The sequence below is a fragment of the Channa argus genome, chromosome 14 (assembly GCF_033026475.1).
Source record: "Channa argus isolate prfri chromosome 14, Channa argus male v1.0, whole genome shotgun sequence".
In the NCBI taxonomy this organism is placed as follows: domain Eukaryota; kingdom Metazoa; phylum Chordata; class Actinopteri; order Anabantiformes; family Channidae; genus Channa; species Channa argus.
In genome coordinates this window covers 22,434,601-22,456,296 of record NC_090210.1, presented here as the reverse complement: position 1 = coordinate 22,456,296, position 21,696 = coordinate 22,434,601, and the positions used below count along the sequence as shown (strand labels likewise).

Sequence of the window (21,696 nt, the reverse complement as noted above, 5' to 3'; positions counted from 1 at the left end):
GCATCAGATAAATATTGTATTAAGCACTTGTTAGAATCTGGGATTTTGATTGTATTTTATTTTTTTCCTTTGCACTAAATACTAGATCACATGACGCAGAGTAAACTGCAACGATTTTATGACAAAAACATGGGCAATAAAGGATTTATTTTACTTGGAAAATGCATCTGAATGAAACATTACTGTATTTTTGGGCCTACACATGCAAAGCAATTGCGCAAGAATAATGTAATTGTCCGATGGGCTGTCAGCTGCAGGTGTTCCAACTAAATACATCACACCAATTTTTATACCCAGCTGCTATTTGTTTGGCTTTGTGTATTAGTTTAAAAACACAAGGTTCAGTTAGAAAGCCGCTAATTCTACTCCATAGTGGGTGGTGGACTCGTACTGGCGTGTATTATAATATGAGGGGATTCTAAAGTTTTGGCCACCCTATTTCAAATTAATGAGGGGGCCAAAACTTTAGAAGAAGAGACGTCAACTTTAGTTTAAGTGATTTTCGAAATTCTCTATTGTACATTTACCATATTTAATCATTGTTACATCTCCTCCGTCGCAGACTATGAAGCCAGTGAGGACAAGACTTACAAGGAGCCCCTACTAACCGACCCAGATGAGCCTCCACCGGTACCAGTAATGCTGGCCGAGCCAGCCCCAGTGGCCTCCGTCCCCCTGGAGTGCTCCGAGCCTTCTTACACAGAATACCCCGAGCCTGGACAGCCTGGGCACACAGGTGGGCTGGGTAGTGATTGTCAGAGCAAGCCGTGGGTCAGTTGCACATTAAGTGGGGGGGTTACAATGTGTCTATATGTACAATTTCAGAGTTTCTTAATTGTGAAAGTGACTGAGGCAGATGGTATCTACTTGTTCTGGCTAAAATAGTAGGCTAGTATTCATTGTTACTAAGTGCCGGAACTCCAGTTGAGTCAGGTTAGTCACCTTCCTTTTTTAAAAAAGAATCATGTCACATGTGTACTGCTTCATGTACCAGAATTTCTGTGATAACTGCAATTTGTTTCTGCATTATTTAACAAACATGACACGACTGTCTGCTTTTGGTGCCCTTTTTCCATGTCTGAGCCATAAACTGACTTACTGTCTCTGCTCCTGAACACACTCATTCTACTATAAATTTAGTTTAGTTCATTTCATTTAACAGTTTAAGCATGTTCTGAATAATGTTTTTCTACCCACATCTTAATTAAGTGTCTCCCTAATTTACCCAAACTTCTTCCCATGTTTCATCAGGCACTGATCCCCAGACTGAAAATCCCCAGGAGGGCTTGAGGGAGCACCTAAAAAAAACCTTGGAATTCTGTCTTTCCCGGTGAGTCTATCTAGATATTTAACTGGCATCTTTTTACAACACATTACATCACAATGAGGCCCCTAGGTGTATTTATGTAGATTTTCTTACAGAGAGCTTTCAGCAAGTAGGTTTTTGCTTAAAAACCAGAACACAGAGAAATACAGGTAAAGGATCCTCTGAATTTTTGCATCAATTGTTTGAAGTCAAGTCTTTAGCCACTGTGGCTGTTTCTTCAGACAGTTTAATCCCATAGTTTACACAAAGACTTAAAAAATACTGAACAGCAACAGGCTAGAATGAACGGAAAAATTGACTATTTTACAAAACTACTACACAAAGTATAATTTGCTGCTAAAACTATTATTTAGTTTTTTCTTTTCACTCTACACTGTGGTTACTTTATATTATTTGTCTAGAAGATTTAAGCTTCTCCAGCCACTGGTGTTTTAACAATTTAAAAAAGACAGCAAACACCAAAATTAAGTTTTCAGCAACAGGGACAATACGGGCACTGCTGCACAGTGCTGTGTCAAGCCACTGATTTAAGTAGTCACACAGTGCTGGGATGTAGTTTTTCCCCCAAAAGCTGCAGACTTGTTACTGTAATGTTAGTGGTTAGCTTGGTTTGTGTGCCTTCATCATTTAAAAGAGCTATAAATGACTCTGTGAAGACCCGTCTCATATATTTTGCCAATTTAAAGAAGAAAAAAAATTGATCCTGGTCATCACCACGAAAAGCTGCATTTCTATTAAGCTCAAATGACAAATTTTCTGTCTCTATAGCCTCAAGGATCCACAGAGGACCTCTCAATGAAGTTATCTTCTGCTCATGTCCTCATGAGTCTGACTGTATCAGAAACATTACTTATGTGGAAGCTATGTTCCACGAACGATTGATTTAGGACCTTCTTGCTTTGAGTAAATAATTCAAATAGCGCTGTTTAAAATGCTAAATCAACTTGCGTATAAATAAGGCTTGAAATGCTGGTACACTATTTAACTAACTCTTTTAGTTGCCATACTGTTAATTGAGAAAATGAAAGAATAATCAATAGTAAAGATTTTTCCACTTTGCAGCCCTTCACCTCAAATTAAACGAGTAATGGTGTTATATTTATAAATCAGTTAACCATTTAGCTCTATGTTATTATGTTTGTGCTAATAGTGTGCAGTGGGTTTGTGCATTGTTTAGAGTACGAATCAAAGATCTCCTCACTCTGTGGGGGCGTCAGGCGTGGCCTGAATGAAAGGCTTACTTCATACAGCCGAGCACTTCTATGGTGCTTGTGGTTGAGTTGCCTTTATCATCTTACTAGAGTTCCAAGTAAAGTTTCCTTTCGCTCTTTAAGTCCTAAACTGCAGGAGGAGTAACAAAGCCAAACCGATGTGGGTGGAGCATTAGATTCTCAAATGAGATGAGAAAATTTCTAGAGAGAGTGAAACATGTACTGTTGGATTTCCTTTTAGAAACCAGTTTGCTCACAGTTGCATAAACAACTGAGTGCAACAGCTGTAAGTTGAAGAAACTAAGAGTTTTAAGATGTGCACCTGTGCATACATTCATAAATCTGCGATGCTTAGGCTTACTAAACAAGCCTACTCAATGCACTCAGGTAAGGACAGGTGTGACTCTGTGGGTGGGGAAACGGAAGCCTATTCAACTTAGGGTAGTTAAAAGATCAATTTTACCTCTGTGTATTTACACAAGGAACCTGAGCTGTGGCCTGGAAGTGTCAGTAATCATTTGTGCCCTTTGTGATTGTCTCAGGGAGAATCTGGCCAGTGACATGTACCTCATCTCCCAGATGGACAGTGACCAGTATGTGCCAATTTTGACTGTGGCCAACTTGGACCATGTCAAAAAGCTCAGTACTGATGTGGAGCTGATTGTGGACATCTTAAGATGTAAGTTATAGGATATAGCCATTCAAAACAACTCCATGATGTTATTGTCTTTATTCTCTTCTGCCATTTATTAGCGGCCTCATGGTTTCACTTAAACATCAGCTATGGCGATAGCTGCTCACCTGCTAAGTAGGCAGGATGACAAGACATAAGCACAGTGAATTTTTAACATGTGGTTCAGGTTAATTTCCCAGGAGAGGTTGTTAAAATGCATCCAGCAGAGTCTTACCTGCTTGTGTTTGATTTATACCCATACTTAAATGAATTCTCTCACTTTATTGCTCAGTGATGCATGCAGTGTCAAGATATTTTATATAAAACTAGATGAAATGGTATAAACAAATTTGCTTCTTTGTGCTGCTATTAGGGCTAATGTACTAGTATACTCTATTATATACTCTTTACTCTATTATATACTCTTCACTCCATTATATACTAGTATACTCTTTTTTTTTTTTTTAAGTATGGCATTCAGAATAATTGAGTAAAGAGTTTTATGCAATTAAAGATCATAAATGTGATTGTAGTCTACATCCATATACCCTCAGAGATGGGGCTTTTTGTTTTTTTGGACCATTGTTTTAAAATTTACTGCTCTGGCTTCCTATAGCTCTGCCACTGGTCCAGGTGGATGAGAAGGGGGAGAAAGTGCGACCCAACCAGAACCGTTGCATCGTGATCCTCAGAGAGGTTCCTGAGAGTACGCCCAAAGAGGTAAGTAGATGTGCTCGATTTGCACTGTGGCAACAGAGAGGTGGTCAGAAGTTGAAACGCTTGGCTGTCAGTCATTTGACTCTCCGAGCAGTTCTCCAGCCTGAGCCAACAGAGGAAAAAAGGTGCATAAATATTCTATAAATGTAACATTTAACGGACCCGGCTCATTGCCTGAATTCAAGCACAATTTGTTTACATTGAAGGCAACAAATGTATGCAGATGTGGGATTAATAGTACTAATGACAGGCCTATTTGGATCATAGTAATTCATAGTCTTGCATTGCGTAACTAAATATTTTTTATTAATGTGGCTGCAATAATCAATAGAGATGAAATTCTGCTACCGTCGGGGGATTTTTTTTGGGAACAAGTTAATAAAAATTCAAATGTGGTATATTTTTCCCCCCGCGTCTTAAAGCACTCAGTATTTGCATTAACAATTACTGTGTGTAAAAATAGACCTAAGACAATCGCTGCACTATCCTAGATGTTGGTGACAATTTAATACATTTCTTAGCCTGCAGAAAATCACGGACTATAGAATTAGTTGAATAGACCATAACAATGTTGTGGGGTGAAATTAGTGTTCATACTGGATTTGCACTGTGCATGTGTACAGTGTTATGGAGGTTAAAATTAATCTGGTTTATTTCCATGTTGCAGCAATAGTCAAGTGTTAGTGATTTACAGACATGTAGTCTGTAAATATTCACCATCCAGAGCTTATCTGTCTCAGCATGACTGAACATTTTCAGCTCTGCTCATTCTCAGCAGTACATTTTCATTGTGTTCACATCAAAAAAATCTTCTCATACAGTGTTTTTGTGTCCAGCTCTCAAAATAATAGCAGTTTGTATCTGAAATTAAAGATGCCACAATTGAGCCTAAAAGTTTCATTCAGACCTAATAATGAGGTCAAATTAATAGAAAAAATAGCAGAGATGAAAATTTAGCCTATTGCAATGTTGCAAAGTTTCAGTTCTGGGTTTTTCTTTCAAAATATATTTTTAAAATAAAATAAAAATTTCATATGACAATTACACAGTGACCAAAATCCCTTATTAGTATTATGACTGTATTGTTGTAATAAGGTGAAAATGGTCACATAAATTAAACATTAAAGCTACTTTGTATTAGTATTCTAAGTAATTAAATCGATTAGATTATTCCCCCTCCCAAAAAAGTTAAATTATTGTGCAGCTGATCTCAGTTGGACTAATGGATAAGATACTTTTCCCCTGTATGATCCAAGACTGAATTTGATAGTTTTTGTTTTGTTTTTTTAAACTGGTGCAAAGTTCTCATGTTTTGTTTTGCAGGAGGTCGAGGCTCTTTTTAATGGGGACAACTTGCCTAAGTTCATTAACTGTGAATTTGCCTACAACGACAACTGGTTCATCACCTTTGAATCAGAAGCAGACGCACAGCAGGTAAAATGTATATTTAATTTTTTTCACTCTTATCACTGTGAAATAACATTGCCCAATAATCTGTTAAAACAACTTAAGCACTGTATGTTTTGTGCTATTAGTAATATACTTGTTCTTTTTGTTTTCAGTCATGTTTTCTCATAACATTTGAATCTAAATCGTTGCGTAATTATGTGCTTCTTATTTGTCGTTTGATAAAAGGCATATCAATATCTCCGTGAGGAGGTGAAGACTTTCCAAGGGAAGCCGATTAAGGTGAGATTTTTGGGGGGAAATAAACAGATTTTGTCTGAAATAATGACAAATCAAATACCTGTTTCTTGTGTCAACCAATCTAACATGATGTGATCAGTCCATAGGTTAGATTTAAGTTATCTGCTTTGTGCTTTAAACACTGTATCTTTATTTGTTTCAGCTCAAATTTAGGCACATCTGTGCTTTTAAGAAGCCCAAATGTTGCATTTTTATTAGCTAAGAAGAGGACAAAGTTATCCTCTCTCATGCATAAAAAATCAGTATGATAACACGCATCAGGGTTTTTAGCAGCGAACTAAAACATCCTCACTTAAGAGGTTCATAGGTGACATCACTTTTAATGTATGAAAATCCTCATTACCACCACTGACGAAAAGCCTTGCATGAAAGAACTGCTTCTTAAAATCTCTCCCAATCATAACTTGGCCCAGAAAGGTTGAATATAAGGACATTTTAGCAGTTTTTCTGTTTTCTGCTAAAGCATAAGACATTTTAAGTAACCTGTCAATGCACCTGTGCACATTTTGCCACTTATTACGGTCAAAGAGATACTGGCAATAAGTAAAACGACAGGTGTGTGTCTAATGACGAGAAGTAATTAAGCAAAACTGCACAAAATGTATCAGCAGCTGTCACTGTTTCTGCTTTAGCAACAGCTTTTGATCCAGTACGTGAACTTAGAGTCACAGTCTCTTAGCACAACATTTCTGCTGAAGTTTAATCTCCTTTTTTGGACACCTAATTGCCCATCTTTCATTCCTACTTATGTACATATATGACAAAAATGAGCACATTATACAAATGTTAAAAGTTGACACCTATACACACACACACACGCCATTTATTTCTTTTGGAAGAATGAAGAATGTGAAATTGTTCGATCCCTGGCTCCTCCAGTCACATATCAAAGTGTCCTTGAGCAAGACACCGAACCCCAATTTAGTTGCTCCTGGTGATTGTTGGCCAGCTGCATAGCAGCTCCCCCATCGGTGTTAGAGTGAGTGGGTGAATGAAAAGCAGTGTAAAGTGCTTTAGTGTGCCAATAGGTAGAAAAGCGATATGAGTGCAAACCGTTTACCAATTCTTGCTGATTTCATGCTCTGCTCTCTTCTTCTCCCTCTCCTAGGCGAGGATAAAGGCGAAGGCAATCGCTATCAACACTTTCATGCCAAAGAACGGTTACCGGCCGGTGGAAGTTAACCCATACGCCCAGCAGCGCTACACGTCTTACTACATCCCGCAACTTTACAGCCCCCAGCAGCCGTTCCCTCTGTACAGCCTTGTCACGCCACAGGCCTGGTCAGCCACACACAGCTACATCGACCCAGCATTGGTAAGATTTAGATATTTGTTTTTGTTTTGACACCCAAAATTATTCAAATTGTTCACAAAGATAAGAGGAGTTTAAAATTAAGTGGCTAAGGCAGATTCTTTCTGATATATTAAAATGTCCAAACCTTACTCAAAGCTTTAACATTAAAAGCTGGTAATGTGAAATCTACAAAAAGTGCTTTGATTTAAATAAATTTTTATGTTTTGTTTACACTGCTGGCAAATAAAAGGACTGTTGGATCAGAGTTATTACTTATATTTACCTACACACTTGTATTTATGTACAATTCAACGTGCAGGTGGATCATGATGTGTTGCAGTATCATGGTAGTTGACTCTGTTTGTAATCTGTCTTTCTTTTTAGGTTATACGTTTTTCTAGTAATCAATCTTGTTGAATTTTTGTTAATGCAGTTAATGAACATGTTTTTTTGTTTTTTTTATCAGGTTGCCCCATTTCACAGCAACCAGTTCATCAATGGATTTACTACATCCCACAGTTTTAAGCCAGCAACGTCACCCCTCGCTGTCAGACACTACCCGCCCAGGAACAGGTTTGTAATTACCAGGCATTAGCTACTGGAATACCTCTGAAAACGCAGTATTATAAATTCAGTAATCGGAATTTTAGACTTTAAAAAGTCTTACATTTCTAAAAACTCATATACAATTTTGATAGAGCTTAAAATTATTGACCACGTTTAGTTTATTTTACAGCAAAGTGGATACTACTTTATGCAGGGCTCTACTGTACAAGCATTTCATTTTACCAACAAACATAAATTCTTAAGACTATTTTCATAATCTATTCAGATTAGATAAACGTCACATACCTACTGTATTTACAAAACAATGTGTAGATCTAGTGCTGGGGTAAAGGGATGCTCGCATGAAATGTGTCATGTGTCACATCATGGTTCTCTTTGAGTTGTTCTTGTCACTGCTGCATAGGTGACTTATTCTTTTCTTGTTAGCGAAGCTCATTGTAGGCTTTTTTCCCCAAGTGGCTAAGAATTGGGACTTAAATTGCAACCGACGAGATCTTAAAGTCTTAAATCTGACCTTAAACCTGCAGCAACTGTCCTGCCAGGTATATTAATTTTTTTCTGTCCACTGTGTCGAAAACCTTTGGCATCTGCAGTATTCTTGTTTCCCTGTAGGAATCACAATAAAACTCATTTGAGGCCGAGTGTCCCAACAACCGACCGTAGCGCTGGGCTTTTGGACAACCCCGGCCTTTTTTCCAGTTTCCCAAGCGAGCGGTTGAACGGCGTACGCAGCAGCCCACCGGCCCGACTCCCGAATAGCCAGCCCAGAACCAGGTTACCCTCCACCGCTGCCTTCCCCCGCAGGGACACTGTGGGCACAGGGAGAGTAACAGAGCCCTCGACCACAGACTACTCCCTGGGTATCGGTCGAGGAAGGTACGGGTCAGCTCACATCCAGTACTGTCAAGGAAATGTTAAATGCGTTTATTACGCACATTTTGTCATCCCAGTTTTTAGTTATTAGTTTTTGTCTTGAAGTACCTCCTGTTAATGTTCTTTACAAGCATAAGTCCTTCAAACTGGTAAAACATACTTACACTGATCTAAAGAATTTGCTTAATTTCTACATTCATAAACAAATGAACATACAGGATTGTGCAGCTGTAGATCATGGGATTCACTTTCCTAAGTGTTAGTGGCACCTGTTCATTGAGCAACTTGTGCAAATGTAAATCCAAGTTGAATGTGACTGATGAATAGGAATAAGACATATCCTGGATTATGACTGCGGTGTAGGACAAGTGTAGACTGTATGTTGGTAAATTGAGATGTTCTCTTTCTTAAAGGAAAAATGTTTCTGCTTCTAGGAAAAAGAGGGAGGAAAAGTTTACAGTAAGTAGTATTTTCTTTCTCTGCATATGAATGTAGCTGTATTTCTCTCTTAAAATGATGTAACCGCTATCAGTTTGGTTTTGAGTTTTACTCAGACTGATATAAAAGAATAAAATTAGAATTAAATGTTTACCAACATGTAATTATGTGCAGCAGTGTCATTTTCATAACTCTTATGGTCATGCTGAGTCCAAAAGTTCTCATCACTAGAGTTTTTTGTTTTGCTGAGTCTGTGTTTGTTGGCACCATTCAGAGAGTGACACCTCAGTCGCCTCCTCCTCCCAAGCCCCCGTCTCCAAGCTTTGAGCTGGGTCTGTCTAGCTTCCCTCCCCTGCCTGGAGCAGCTGGCCAGCTCAAGACAGATGACGTGTTTGACAACCGGCTGGCTAGCAGCATAGTTGTTGGAGCCGCCAAGGAACGGGTAAGGAGCGATAACGTGCACCAAGCTTATATACCAACATCTGCAGTCTGTTTTTTCCTCTGCGATTTCTATACGGGATGTTGCATGACTGACTGACTGGGAAATCCCAAACCGTAGTTAAACGTTGTGCCTTGTAATATGTTACATCTGCTCTGGAACCTTCAATGCTCATCAGTGTGAGGCTCCAAGGATTTTTTTTTTTAAATTGAAATTTCTGTCACATCAGAATTCCTGAACGAAGCTTGTAATGGTAATCATGTTGGTAGATTATTATAATGGTACATTATTTTATGTAAAATTAGAAGCAACTTGGCTTCATCTAATGTTAATAGAAGAATATAGAATTATCACAGCACAAGCTGCTTATGTGTTGAAATACATTAATAAGATATTGAAGTTAAAGTTTATACCAAACTTTACTGGTAAACCTCATTCAGTTTTTAAGTTGATTAAATCTGTATGAATTGATCTGTTTGGTGCAAGTGTTTTGGTGAACTTTTTTACTTTGAAAGTCAAACGTGTAATTTGCCCATACAACACAATTCTGCATATCGGCATTCACCACATAAATCATTTGTGCCTGTCTGTTTGGCTGAAATCTCTGATCTCTTCATGTTTATGGAAATGTTTTATGATAATTGGAAACAACTCATTTTAATACTTCACTTTGTGTTCCTGTGCATGTTATCCCTTCAGAATGTAAGTGTTGAGTCCAGCACTGGAGGAGCACTCTCCCCGGCGGGTCCCAAAGAGCCTCTTCGGTCCTCCAACTCCCCAATGCCTACAAGCTTCCATCCCTCGCAAACCACGCAAACACCAGCCTCCGCCTCCACACTGACCCCAGTCACTGGCCCGGCACACAGTCCTGCTCCCTCCCTGCCAGCAGTGTAAGCACCACACTGATTTATTGCTTTTTATTTTAGCGTTAGCATTTGACTCTAAAAACATTACAAGTATACAGTTTGATATTGCATCACAGGACTTTTTGAAATTAAATCTGCACTGAAAGATGAGGACACACCTGTGACTTACAATTTTCCAACTCAGAGTTGACCTTTAAGTTGACACTCAACTTTAAAAGAGCTCTTGAGCTACTTTATAAATACTATAAAAATACAAACACTATAAAATATCACTGGTGTGTCTGTACTATTACTTACATCAAACTATGGAAAATGCTGCCTCAGCGCTGTTATACTACATTATTCAGCAGGCTCTTGCAGTGTATTAGCAGAAGCATCACAGTTTGCACATCAAGCTTCCTTCTTTACCTGTAGGCCTTAGGTTAAAGAACAGAACAGTTATAGTTCAGTAATAAAATTCAAACACACCTCTCGTTTGTGGCTTCAGGCAGCCAAAGTGTTGATCACACTAGACTGCGGTAGAAACTCAAGGTCTATATTTGTGTCACATGCTCTTAGATTTGCTGAGAAATGCAGGGTGGCTCTTGGAGAGGATGCCCTGCCCATATCTAGTTCACACGTTGTTTGTGACATTGCTAGCATTTAGCAGAGACAAGACCAAGGCATAAATGCTGCTCTACCTTCTTTTCCAATATCTTTTTCTTTTACAGCTGCTTTTGCGGTTTGATATTTTACAGTAAGTTTGCAGCTGCTCCTTCCCTGTGTTCCTTTGTTATCATAATGCAGCAGAGAAAGCAACTCCACTGCTGATTTGTAATCATTAGTATCTATGCAGCAGGTTTGGGTAAAACAGCTTTTCTCTTCGGTGCAAATTAGCAGACCTGTGGAATAAAGATGGGCACTATTGCAGGTGCATTGAAACATCTAAATACCACATTTATTATCTGGATCTACACACTGTGACTACTGTACCTTTAATTCCTGCTTTTTCAGTGTTTATGTTAACCTGATAGATACTTTTTTAGGCTCCTTTACATTATTTGTGTTTCCCAAGTTTGGAGCTTTTCACACAAAGTACTGCTGTGACAAACACATTTCCTTTATGTTAGATTTCTCCACCACCTCCCGTTTTATGTTTATTTCAGGGAGGTAAAAGTGACGGAGGTAAGGCCAAAGGAGGTGCAGATGTCTGTGGAGAGAGTTCCTGGCACTCTGTCCACTGCAAGCAAATCAGTGCAAGTCAACGGTGCTGCCACAGTCAGTATTGATTTTTGGTTTTTTTTCCTTGCTTTATTCCTTTTATCAGCAAGTCCTTTTAAATGCTTACCCCCCTCTCAGACATCTTAATCACAGTCAAATCAATCTTAGCATAATCAAATTTCTAGTAAATTAGTTTCTTAATTAGTCACATTAATTTTGATTAGATAAGTCCATTTGTCACCACCCATGAACAAAAAGTGTTTTAAATGTCACCTCTGAAAATATCTACTAGTAAAGACTATTAAGAATTTTAAAGTCTCAACAATAGTTGAATATAGCATTGCTGAGGGAAATGGTGCATTTTTTTAAGAGGCTGCTTTGTCATAAATACGTTCTATTCTTCAATTCTGGTGTAATTCTCACCCCCACCCCCAGCTGTGGTTTTTAGCATTGCAGTAAAACACTAAAGCTTGCAGACTACAAACCTCTTTAGGTGCGAACAGAAATACCCACAAGGCTTTTAAGATCGGGCAAAACAAGCCGAATAACAATGCACCATCAGCCAGTACTTCATCACCAGTAGTAAGAAACCTGATCCAGTAGTGTACATTAAAAAAAGTTATAGTAAAATAATGAAAATTTTGGATCCCGTGTGATAAATTATTTAAAAATGATATAAACATGACCTCTTAATTTCTGATGAAACAATTGTACTAGATGAATGTGATTGAAATTTCATTTCAAACAAAGAGGATGCAAATATTTTCACCCATTTGTTTTGGCATTATACTGTTATGCTTTTGTTATGTTATGTAAGGCAACAGTTAGTTGTCTGAATGAATATTGAAAGAAGTCTTACTTAATGTAACCATTCCTCCTGTTCATTCTGGTCCCAAAATCCACAGTCCTGTGCAAAAAGTGTTCGGATATGTTTTTCTAAAGGTAATGTGAAGCTTAAGCAGCCTGAGTTTATTCAATCAAGTGGATATCTTTCAAAGCTAATAGTGTCACAGTATATATTTCCCTCGACGCTGTGAGCCTGTTAACGGAATATGAACAAATACACTGCATAAAAGATAGTACTGCATAATGGCCCATTATAAGAAATATAAGCAGTTATTGGAACTGTGAATCATCCAAAACTATTTTCAAAGAGCCCAAGCTTGAAATATTAAACCGAAATTATGCATAATTTTGAGTCTTTAAAATTAAACTTGTAGAAATATCTGTACTGTTGGATCTACATCAAGTGCCACTGTGCAAGTACAGATTTTACACAGATTGTTTGACTGCAGGTTTTTTTCTGCCAGGAACTGAGAAAGCCCTCCTACGCTGAGATCTGCCAGCGAGTGAAGGATGCCCCGACATTACAGCAACCACTGACTCCAAAGGAAGCCAAGCCAGCCTGCGCTGCCTCTACAGGCGATGAGAGAAAGTGCCCCGATGCCTCCACCCAACCAGGGGAGTCCAAGGCCAGAGAGACGTACCTTCTCTCCTCCAAACCCAGCTCGGCAGCCAGCACCTCGGGGAGGCCTCCAAGGGAGGCCCGAAGGCCGGGTGGGCGATGGGCCTCCCCACCCCCACACCCAGGGAAAACCCTCAATAAAGATCCCCACCACACCCCACCCAAGTCCCCGCAGTAGGGAGGCCCGCCTGTCCCACTTCAAGTCCTCCAACCCTCCCCACTGCGCTCCACAGATGTGTTTAAAAAAAGGAAATGTAAGTCAGGGCTACTCAATACTTACATCCCAGAATCCCCAACTACAAACATAGAGGACGCCTTCTTTTCTGGATCAGGGCTTGCAGACAAAAAGCACTTTACTGTGCATGTAGAGCACCGTTTTGTTCTTTTTATTCTATTTATTTGCTCTTTTTTTTTTTGTTTTGTTTTGTTTTTTTTAATTTCATTTTTATTTCCCCTTTTCTCTGTTTGCAAATATGTAGTTGCGTCAGCCTGTAATATTGGCACAGACAACACTGAAATTCCTTCATTCTGTCCTATACGGCCTTTTGGGCAAGTCCTGTGTGTGCGGAGCAGCAGGGCACTGTTAGTCAGCCCCAGTTGATAATGGGAAAGAGAAAGATCAACGGGCAACACCTTGTCTGTCTCTCAAAGTGCGAGACAGTTGTTTGCTTGTTGCAACTATTATGGGTCCTAATTAGCAAATGTGTTTTTATTACATATTCATAAACATATGCAACTTAACATCGAAATCACAACAGGACTACAAGGTTTACGTCATATATATAACATTAGACTTGTGTCCTGTAGTTTGTTTCAAACGTTTCGCTTTGTTTGCAGGCTGTTGTTGGTACAGTTTCTCCTGGTAATCGTCACTGGTCATTTCGTCAGCGTTCTCTTCCCCTGATCATTTTGTGCTTCTGCTGTGTGGCTGTTTGTACTGTGGGCTGAAACTGCTAACTACCCATTTGTGTTATACAGCTTGTGTCTAACAGTCGCTGTGTGATCAGTGTCGTTTTTTTGGGGGGGGTCCGACATAAGGGGCAAGTGGATATGTGCAACCCAAACTTTGCTTGTGACAAATTAAGAATCAGAACAACTGTTGTTGGCCAAAATGTAAAGGCTCTTTGGAAACGGTCTGTAAGTTGAGGTGTTGAAGTGCTCCTTCCATTTAGTGTGTGTGTGTGTGTGTGTGTGTGTGGAAGTAATTGGACTAGGAGAAGTAGTTTTCTTGGCATTGCATTTTTTGGTTAGGCAGATCACACCTTCACAGCGGCAACACTTTCCTTTTCATGAAATCCCGTGGAGTAAAACATGAGCAGGCGCATGCTGTCAAAGGTTTCACACTGACAAATTTAAAATCCAATTGTGGTGATAAAATAGCTGCTTCTTTTCTGAGAGTTCACTTCACTCTGGAGAAGGAAATTAACACTAATTGCGATTCTCATGCTCCATAAAGCCAGTGTCAGTTTGCCACCTGTAAGGAGGAGGAGGCCTACTTGATTATGTGAGTATCTGCAGAGACAGCAGGACAGGGGACAAGACTGTTTCCTGGCTGAAATGCACCAAAAATGCCATGAGTTCCGAGTTTAGCTTCGAGTTGTGATACAGGGAGGTGACAGGTTTCTAGTTCTTTCTCCTACATATGGTGCTAGACATCAAGTCCTGGAACCTCCTCTAATACTGTATGTAGAAATACTTGACTCAAATCTGCAGACTTTTGCGTACACTGTTTGGCGTTTTCTCAGACCTGTGGGCAGATATATTAAAAGCAAAAAAGGGAACTGATCCTGAAAAGAGGAATAAAACATGATGCAAATTCAGTTTTCCAGGAGCAAATAAATTAAGGAGCTTGCAACGCCATCTCTGTAGACACAATCGCTGAAGCATTTTGTTTCGCTGCCTTTTGGTGAAGGACTGATGTTTTGTGCTGCATCTCATGACTTTACAAAGTTGTCCAGTTATATTTTGGACACCTCGTTATTTATCATTTTGATTTTTGCGGAAGGAGTTGGTGCTTGTGTAGACATGCAGCGGTTTAGATTTTGGCCTCTGACACTGTATTGGTGGACGCTTTCACTGAAAGAGCTTGTAAAACGGACAACTGTAGGAAGTGAGATGGTTGAATAGACGAAAAATATTTTGACCGAAACGTAACCAGTGAATGAAAACGATGGCTGGGTTTTTTTATGGCAGGTAGTTTATGATGTTGGATTGTGAGTTGTTTTTTTTTTTTTGTCAGGAGTCACACTGGGCTTCAGGAGAACAGTGAGGAACCGAACATCCTTTAAAAGTTCAAACATTCAACAAGCAGTTAACATGCAGACAGCAGTAGGTATGTTTACAGCAGGAATGCAATCAGGGAATTCTAAAACTGTCATGAACATCTACCCTTGGTGTTTGTTGATCAGCTCCTTCTTTTTCCGTGGTGTCAGTCTTCACCACTACGGTTGTCTTTTGTTTGCGTTTCTGTCAGCATCCTTCCTCTACATTCACCTAGTTCTACTTTTTTGCAGAATTTGTCCTGAGTTCCGAACAGAATGAAATTGGAAAGGATTGGCCAAAGCACACAACCCTTCTTGCTACTCCACTTGAAATTTCTGGGGTAAATTCAACCTCTCGTAGTCAAAGCACAGAGTAAAATGTTTTACTGTCCTTGGGATTAGAGAACACACATGGGGACACGAATGTTAGCAACCAGACTGAAGTTTGAGTCGGGCGTGGACATTTTTGACAGAAAAGTAGCAAGAAGGCAGGTTCAGGCAGGCAGCTTGTGGAACTTGGTCGGATTTCTACAAAATGTAAGCGTTGTTTGGTGCATCTGTCTCCTGTAGCATTCACTTTGGCAGATAACCAACAAAGGATGTCTTACTGCATTCTAAAAATATAATCAGCTGGCTAAATAAGAGAATTCATATACAAGCTTTGAAATGACTCGGAAAAAAATTCTGAGTCTCCTGTAATTACAGTGTTTGACAAGTTGGATTTTGGGGAAGTAACAAACTGAAGGTGAGATTCCCTCCCTGCTCATCCATTGTGTGCACAGGTCAATCTTTAAAAATTTCCACCTCAGATGCAACACACCCCTAACAAAAACGTAAACCACTGTACTCGACACATCTGTTTGGGGGAAAACACAAACCTACACGACATGGATCTTGCCAAAGTCTTCCTGCAACAAAAATCATTCTGGGTAATCCCACTAAGAGAAAACAGGAGCCGTTCATAAAAAGCCTGTACTCCTGGTCATCGCTGCTTTTGAATTGGATGCTAAATCTTGAGTTTGCTAAGAATATATTTTTTGAAAAATTTTTGTTTGTTTTGAAGGACTAAGATGCACTTGGATGGGTTATTTTCTTTGTTTGTTTTTTTTTTTTCTTCCTGGTTAGTGGAAATGGTAAGAGATGAAAATGCACCATATCCATGTATTTATAAACCAATGCTGTTTATTCCATGAGAAATGTTGAGTTTTCTTTTTAGAGAGAAGAAGAAAATAGAGATGCATCAAAGTCTCTATATATTCTCAAAATGTAAAAAAAAAAAAAAAAAAAAATTTCCATCCAGTGTTTGAGAAACTTGAATTTTATTTAAACTTGAAAAATGACTTTGCCTTAACTTTTATACAAGATGAGAATAGAGTTTATTTCTTTTCCAAAAAAAAAAATCCCCAAAATGTTAAAGTGTGACATGTTGAAAATATTTAGTTGCACCAGATGTCACAAGTCTTACTGAGAGAGAATACAAATCTAGCAGCATTCTTTTTATTTTTTCCTTTTTGGTTTTCTAAAATGTATGAAAGAATAATTTTGATTGTTCTTTTTGTTTAATAGTTTGAGGTTGTCTTTTTTTGGGGGGGGGTGGAAGGGTATAAACTTTGTAAATGCAAAACTAGTCAATACTGTATTAAATATGTGCACTTTGAAGTGTGTGCTTTGCTTGTACAGTTGTAAATATTCAGAAAAATATAAGAGGTACCTTAAAATGATTATAAAAATATATTGTTGAACTATTAATGTTGCTATCGAGCTGGATGTAGGATAAAAAAACGTAATGTTGTGCTTTTTGGAAATATTTTTCTTCAACTTTTCATTTTTTTTATCTTTTTTTTTTTTTATTATTTAGTTCGAGTGTGCAGCATTTGAAGCTGCTCCACTTTGCAACGTGGGCAGATTGTCTGATTGTAAATGTTTTGTATTTTGTTTGTCTTTCATTCCATTTTTCATACCAGTGCATTTGGTTGCACCTGAGTATACAGGTGTGCATGCCACATCACCCCCCCCACCCCCTCCTCATCCCTCCTCACTGTGTACAATTTGAAAAGAGCCTGTGGTACTGACAAGCATGTTATTAATGACAAAGCTGTGTGTCCACCAACATCCTCTTCAAAGCACTGGCTTCTTTTACCTTTTCATATGAAAATTACTTTGCTTATTTTGAGCACATGTATCTAGGAAAGTCTGACAACTGAAGCTACTTAACAAGATGAAGCACTACATGTCAGATTTTTACTTTTTTTTGTGCAACAGCGCTGGCCACTAATTAGTTATTGTTGCCGTCATTATGTACTGCTGTTAAAATAATATTCATAAAGCCGCAGTAAAAGGCATAAACGGTGTTGTTTTCCAACAGAATTGTACTAATGTAAAGGTGCAGCCATGTAGACACTAAAGTTCAGCTTCAATATATATCATTGTTTTTATGACGTGTCCATGCATATGCAACTCTACAGTTTATATAATCAAACTGCATTTTGTCCACATTGTATTGGGCAACAGGACTAGACGATATCGTTTGTCAGACAATATTTAAAATCAGTAGAGGAAGCTGAAGTGCTGCCTGTTTTTTCTGAGAGGCTGACAGCTTGTGATTTTCTAACTTTGAGGATCAGTTGGTGTTCGCTCTTGGCCTTGATATTAAAATGTGATTGTTTTGTAGTCATAGGAGTAATTGGAGATCTTGACAAATAGGCCTGTTTCTGAAATAGAGGTGAGAGGTTTGAAAATAATCCCGTCTGTGTGTTAAGTGTAAGATAAGTGCTGGGGCCTGGATGTGACTAACCTAGCTTAGCATAAAGACTGAAAACAGGCACTTTGCTTATTCCAAAGTTCAAAGAAACGCCTCCATTCGATTCTTAGTATGTCATAATGCTACAAACACACTTCCTGAAGTTTTTAGGTTTGATTTCCAGGCGTATTTTTGCAGGTTTGCTGATGTATCTTTGGCTACAACTCCGACTACATGCAGTTAGTCAGTGCTTGTAAATCTTGTGTCTGAGATTAAGTTTAGCTGGATTGATGACGGTCAGTGTTGACACTCTGCGTTTATTTGGTTCTGTTTTGGTTTTAATATTGTGGATCAAGTGTAATTATACTCTGCTCTGTAAGTTTTGGGGCAGCTTTACAATGTTCTCAGACATATCGTTTTCAGAATAAAAAAAATAAATAAATAAACCCGGAAAAATGAAAGTACCAAAAGCCAAAAGTTAGCGGAAGACAAACTTCAAAGCGGCAGGAGCTTCGGCTTTTAAATTACTGCAACGCACCAACAGTCTTAACTAATCCTCTGTCATGTGCTGCCTGTTGCCGGCTAATAAGAGCGATGGCTGATGGACACGTCCCAGTTTTGTGTTGTGTTTTCTAATATGCTGTGCTTCAAGGCAATCAGATGTGTGAGATGCCCGTGGACAGCATCACAGTGGAGCACGTTAAAGCACACACCAAGCACATTTCTGCTTGTACAGCACACAACACTCAAGGTGGGAAACGACTTGTAGCCCCCCGCAGGGAATGACGTATGGACATTTGTCATAACAGTGGCTGTCATTTAATGTCATGAAGAGGCCCCCCCCACCTTAAGGTTGAGCTTAAAGTTCACCACCTGAGTGTCACCGCAAGTACCAGACAACATCAAATCAGCTTTAAAAAAAAAAAAAAACGGCTAAAACTTTTAGTACCTTTTCTGATTTATCTGTTTGAGGTTTGTTGTTCGTTTGTCACCTTTCATTACTTCCTCTCCTGAGAAATAAATGTAAAAAAGTTTTTTTTTTTGTTTGTTTGTTTGTTTTTTTGGGGGGTGGGGATGGGGGAGTTAGGGACAGAAGCAGAGGCTCAACTGGAATCAGTTTTTTTGACACATGTTTCAGGGCAACACTTCTGGCACATACAGTACAGTAACAAATTGAGATGTCTGTTAAACAGTTTGATCACCTGTGGACTGCGTTGTGTTGTGGCAAAAAAAAAACAACCAATAACTGTGCCATTAAACAGCTGTTGTCTTTGTCTTGACAGGGCAGTTTAACCTGTACATAGCTGAGCGCTAACCATCTCTGGCTTTACTGTTTAGTTTTTTTACCTTGAGATTTGATTTTCTTTTACTGAAAGTCCATCAAAGGTTTTTCCCGTATGGAGGAATCTGAAATGCGACATCCTTTTTACTGTAGGAGCATTTTTGCGTGTGTGTGTGCGTGTGTGTGTTGCAGCTTGCGGTTGATCCCTTCCGAAATTAAGCCACATTTGACCTCGAACTTTGAAACGCTGATTACAAACTGGGCATCTGTGAACTGTGAATGTGTGCATGTGTGGAATAAAAAACTAAATCTTCTACCAGGACGTCCAGATGGAGGCTAAAGGTGACTCCCTTCTGAAGTGTGGTAACATGGACTGAATGGTACCTGGTTTCGAGGGGAGGTCTCATTTTGGCCTTTGAGATTGTGCGAGTTCTGCAGGCCTCTGCCATCTAGCTGGCATTTTCAAGGAGCTCCCTTTCCTCATGGACTTCTACATGGAGCGTCGCACTTAATATCAGCCTGTCTGTCCCCTCAGCTCTGTCTCCCCCTCCCCTGTTCGCCCGTTTTGACAGTGCCATTGTTCGTTTGCATCTTGTCGTAAAAATGGACGCCCGTATGTTTTTATTTCTCCTAGATATAATGAATGCACACCAACTGACTGGAACAAGACTTAATCTCTTTATCAGCTCACTGTGGTTTAACTCATTAACACTCTTACCATGCTACGCTTACAGCTGTGGACAATCGACAACTCCACCACGTTGGGGTTCGGACAGATAATTTTGCCTAACGAGACCTTTAACAAATGTGGAATGGAGCTTGTGTTTGAGAGGGCTTTTGTCTCATTTGTTCTTTTCTTTTTTCTTTTTTTTTGGGCGGGGGGGGGGGGGGGGTGTATTCTTCCACTGAGACTGGAATCAAGCGTACATGTCAGCTATAATTTAAGTTACTCGTGTCATGATGTAAACTGTCTAATTTGGAGAAAAAAATGTAGCTTACTGAAAAATAAAGATTTAGGCACTGTTGAGGAGCCACTCATTTTTTTCCTTTTTATCAGCGCTGTGAAAAGGTGTCTTTGACTCTTGACCCTTAAGTTTATTTATAATTTAAATTAATACAAAACTACACACACAATATACAACAGTGGAAATAAAACATGTTTCAAATGTTCTCTTTGAATCTCCTTTTCCGTTTTTCTGTTGTCATTTCTTCGAGAGTTCAAGGTTAAAATTCAAAATGTACAGGGTCGTGCTTAAAACTACAGTATGCTGCTTGAGCTGGTGCTAGCAGGAGATTCAAGGTGAATTCACTCTACCTAGCTTTTCCTCTCCATGGACTCCCTTAGATTTTAATCATTTTTGAATTAAAATTGGTTGGAATTGGTTAAAAGGAAGAACATCATTTAAAACCTTTTTGTGGAAGCAATTACCTCTGATTTCATGGGAGGCTTTAACAGCACCTCTGCACATTAAGGTACTTTTTGAAACTTTTCTAGGGGGAAAAAAAAATACAAAAAAGTATTTGTGATGTTGGACACAAAAGGAATGAAAGATGTTTGAATGTGCCTCTACTGGACACTTCTTTCTATTCAGCTGGGAACTGACTGGAAGTTGGCTGCTGGCTGTTTGGCTTTTGGCTCAGAGCAGCAACTCTGACTGTAGATGCTTAGATCATTTTAAAACCTCTAGTTTGTTTGCTCTGGTCCAAATCGGAACGGTTTGTAAACTTGGCCCGTGTCCCTTTTTTGTTTTCCTTTTCCTTTTCTAGAATGAATAACCCAAGTGAACCAAAATGCATCACAAGAAGTCAGCTAAGAATTGTCTTGTGTGCTCGTTGGTTGAATAGATCCGGAACAGGAAGATGAAAGTAAACACATGAAGTAGGTCATGTTCTGTACAGTTAAATGGGCTGATTATCTAGGCAGAACTCTGAAGCAGAGGCCCGGTGCACTTTGGAGTATTCAAAGACTCCATCCAGTACTCGTTTTGTCCACTTCCTAGTGTGAATGCTTTGTTCAGACCTGTGCAAACAAACTGTACAAAGTGGGACAATGAGCCAGTTTTCAATTCAACTGGACTAATGGATGAAAATGGCCTTAGATGGTCATCCATCACTCAGTCTGGTCCTAAAGTGGTTCTGCTGCATGGTGATGATGAGCTCAAACATAAGGTGCATTTCCACCTGGAGATTTTCCAAAGGTTTTTTTTTTTCACAGGAAATTTCCCTGGGCTACATTTCCTTTCAGCAGCAGAGCCATGGGAAGACGAGTTAACCCATGCTCCCCTCAGTTTTTAAGAAAATCTGGATCTGATCCAACTACAGGCCCCACCCTGATGGTTCCTGAACCTAGACTCTGGTTCCCCTGGTGGAACTTCAGGTATCTGACCTAAGTTCCACAAAAGGCTCCTGGTCCCAAGGGAAAGACCCTTTGGTTGAAAGACTAACATTCAGAGATGGACACGAGTCCTGCGGCAGGTGTCCCCACGGAGCTCCGACTCCAACATTACCAAGTCAGTCTGGAGCTGCACGATGAGACCGAACAACTGTGTCAAGTTTTCAGATGCTTGAGATTGTTGTGTTCTTTTTGTGCCAAATACCTTAAAGCTGCACTTAAGTAAATCCTAGAGAATTGTTTT

The 21,696-nt window shown here is 39.3% G+C and overlaps 1 protein-coding gene across 3 annotated transcripts in view; it reads left to right on the top strand.

Moving 5' to 3' along the window:
* Positions 1–20,085, top strand: part of larp4b (La ribonucleoprotein 4B) — a 39,894-nt gene extending 19,809 nt beyond the window's left edge. For 2 of the 3 annotated variants that reach the window (XM_067529348.1, XM_067529347.1), the window contains exons 5-18: positions 563–736; positions 1,252–1,330; positions 3,081–3,217; positions 3,828–3,931; positions 5,252–5,362; positions 5,564–5,617; positions 6,744–6,950; positions 7,396–7,502; positions 8,109–8,372; positions 8,783–8,828; positions 9,082–9,249; positions 9,946–10,136; positions 11,258–11,369; positions 12,623–20,085. In XM_067529348.1, the coding sequence (XP_067385449.1) occupies positions 563–736; positions 1,252–1,330; positions 3,081–3,217; positions 3,828–3,931; positions 5,252–5,362; positions 5,564–5,617; positions 6,744–6,950; positions 7,396–7,502; positions 8,109–8,372; positions 8,783–8,828; positions 9,082–9,249; positions 9,946–10,136; positions 11,258–11,369; positions 12,623–12,955 (2,087 nt within the window). In that variant the 3' untranslated portion in view covers positions 12,956–20,085. The remainder of the gene's footprint in view (positions 1–562; positions 737–1,251; positions 1,331–3,080; positions 3,218–3,827; positions 3,932–5,251; positions 5,363–5,563; positions 5,618–6,743; positions 6,951–7,395; positions 7,503–8,108; positions 8,373–8,782; positions 8,829–9,081; positions 9,250–9,945; positions 10,137–11,257; positions 11,370–12,622) is intronic. The other variant, XM_067529349.1, reaches the window with a different exon arrangement.
* The last annotated feature ends 1,611 nt before the right edge of the window (positions 20,086–21,696 follow it).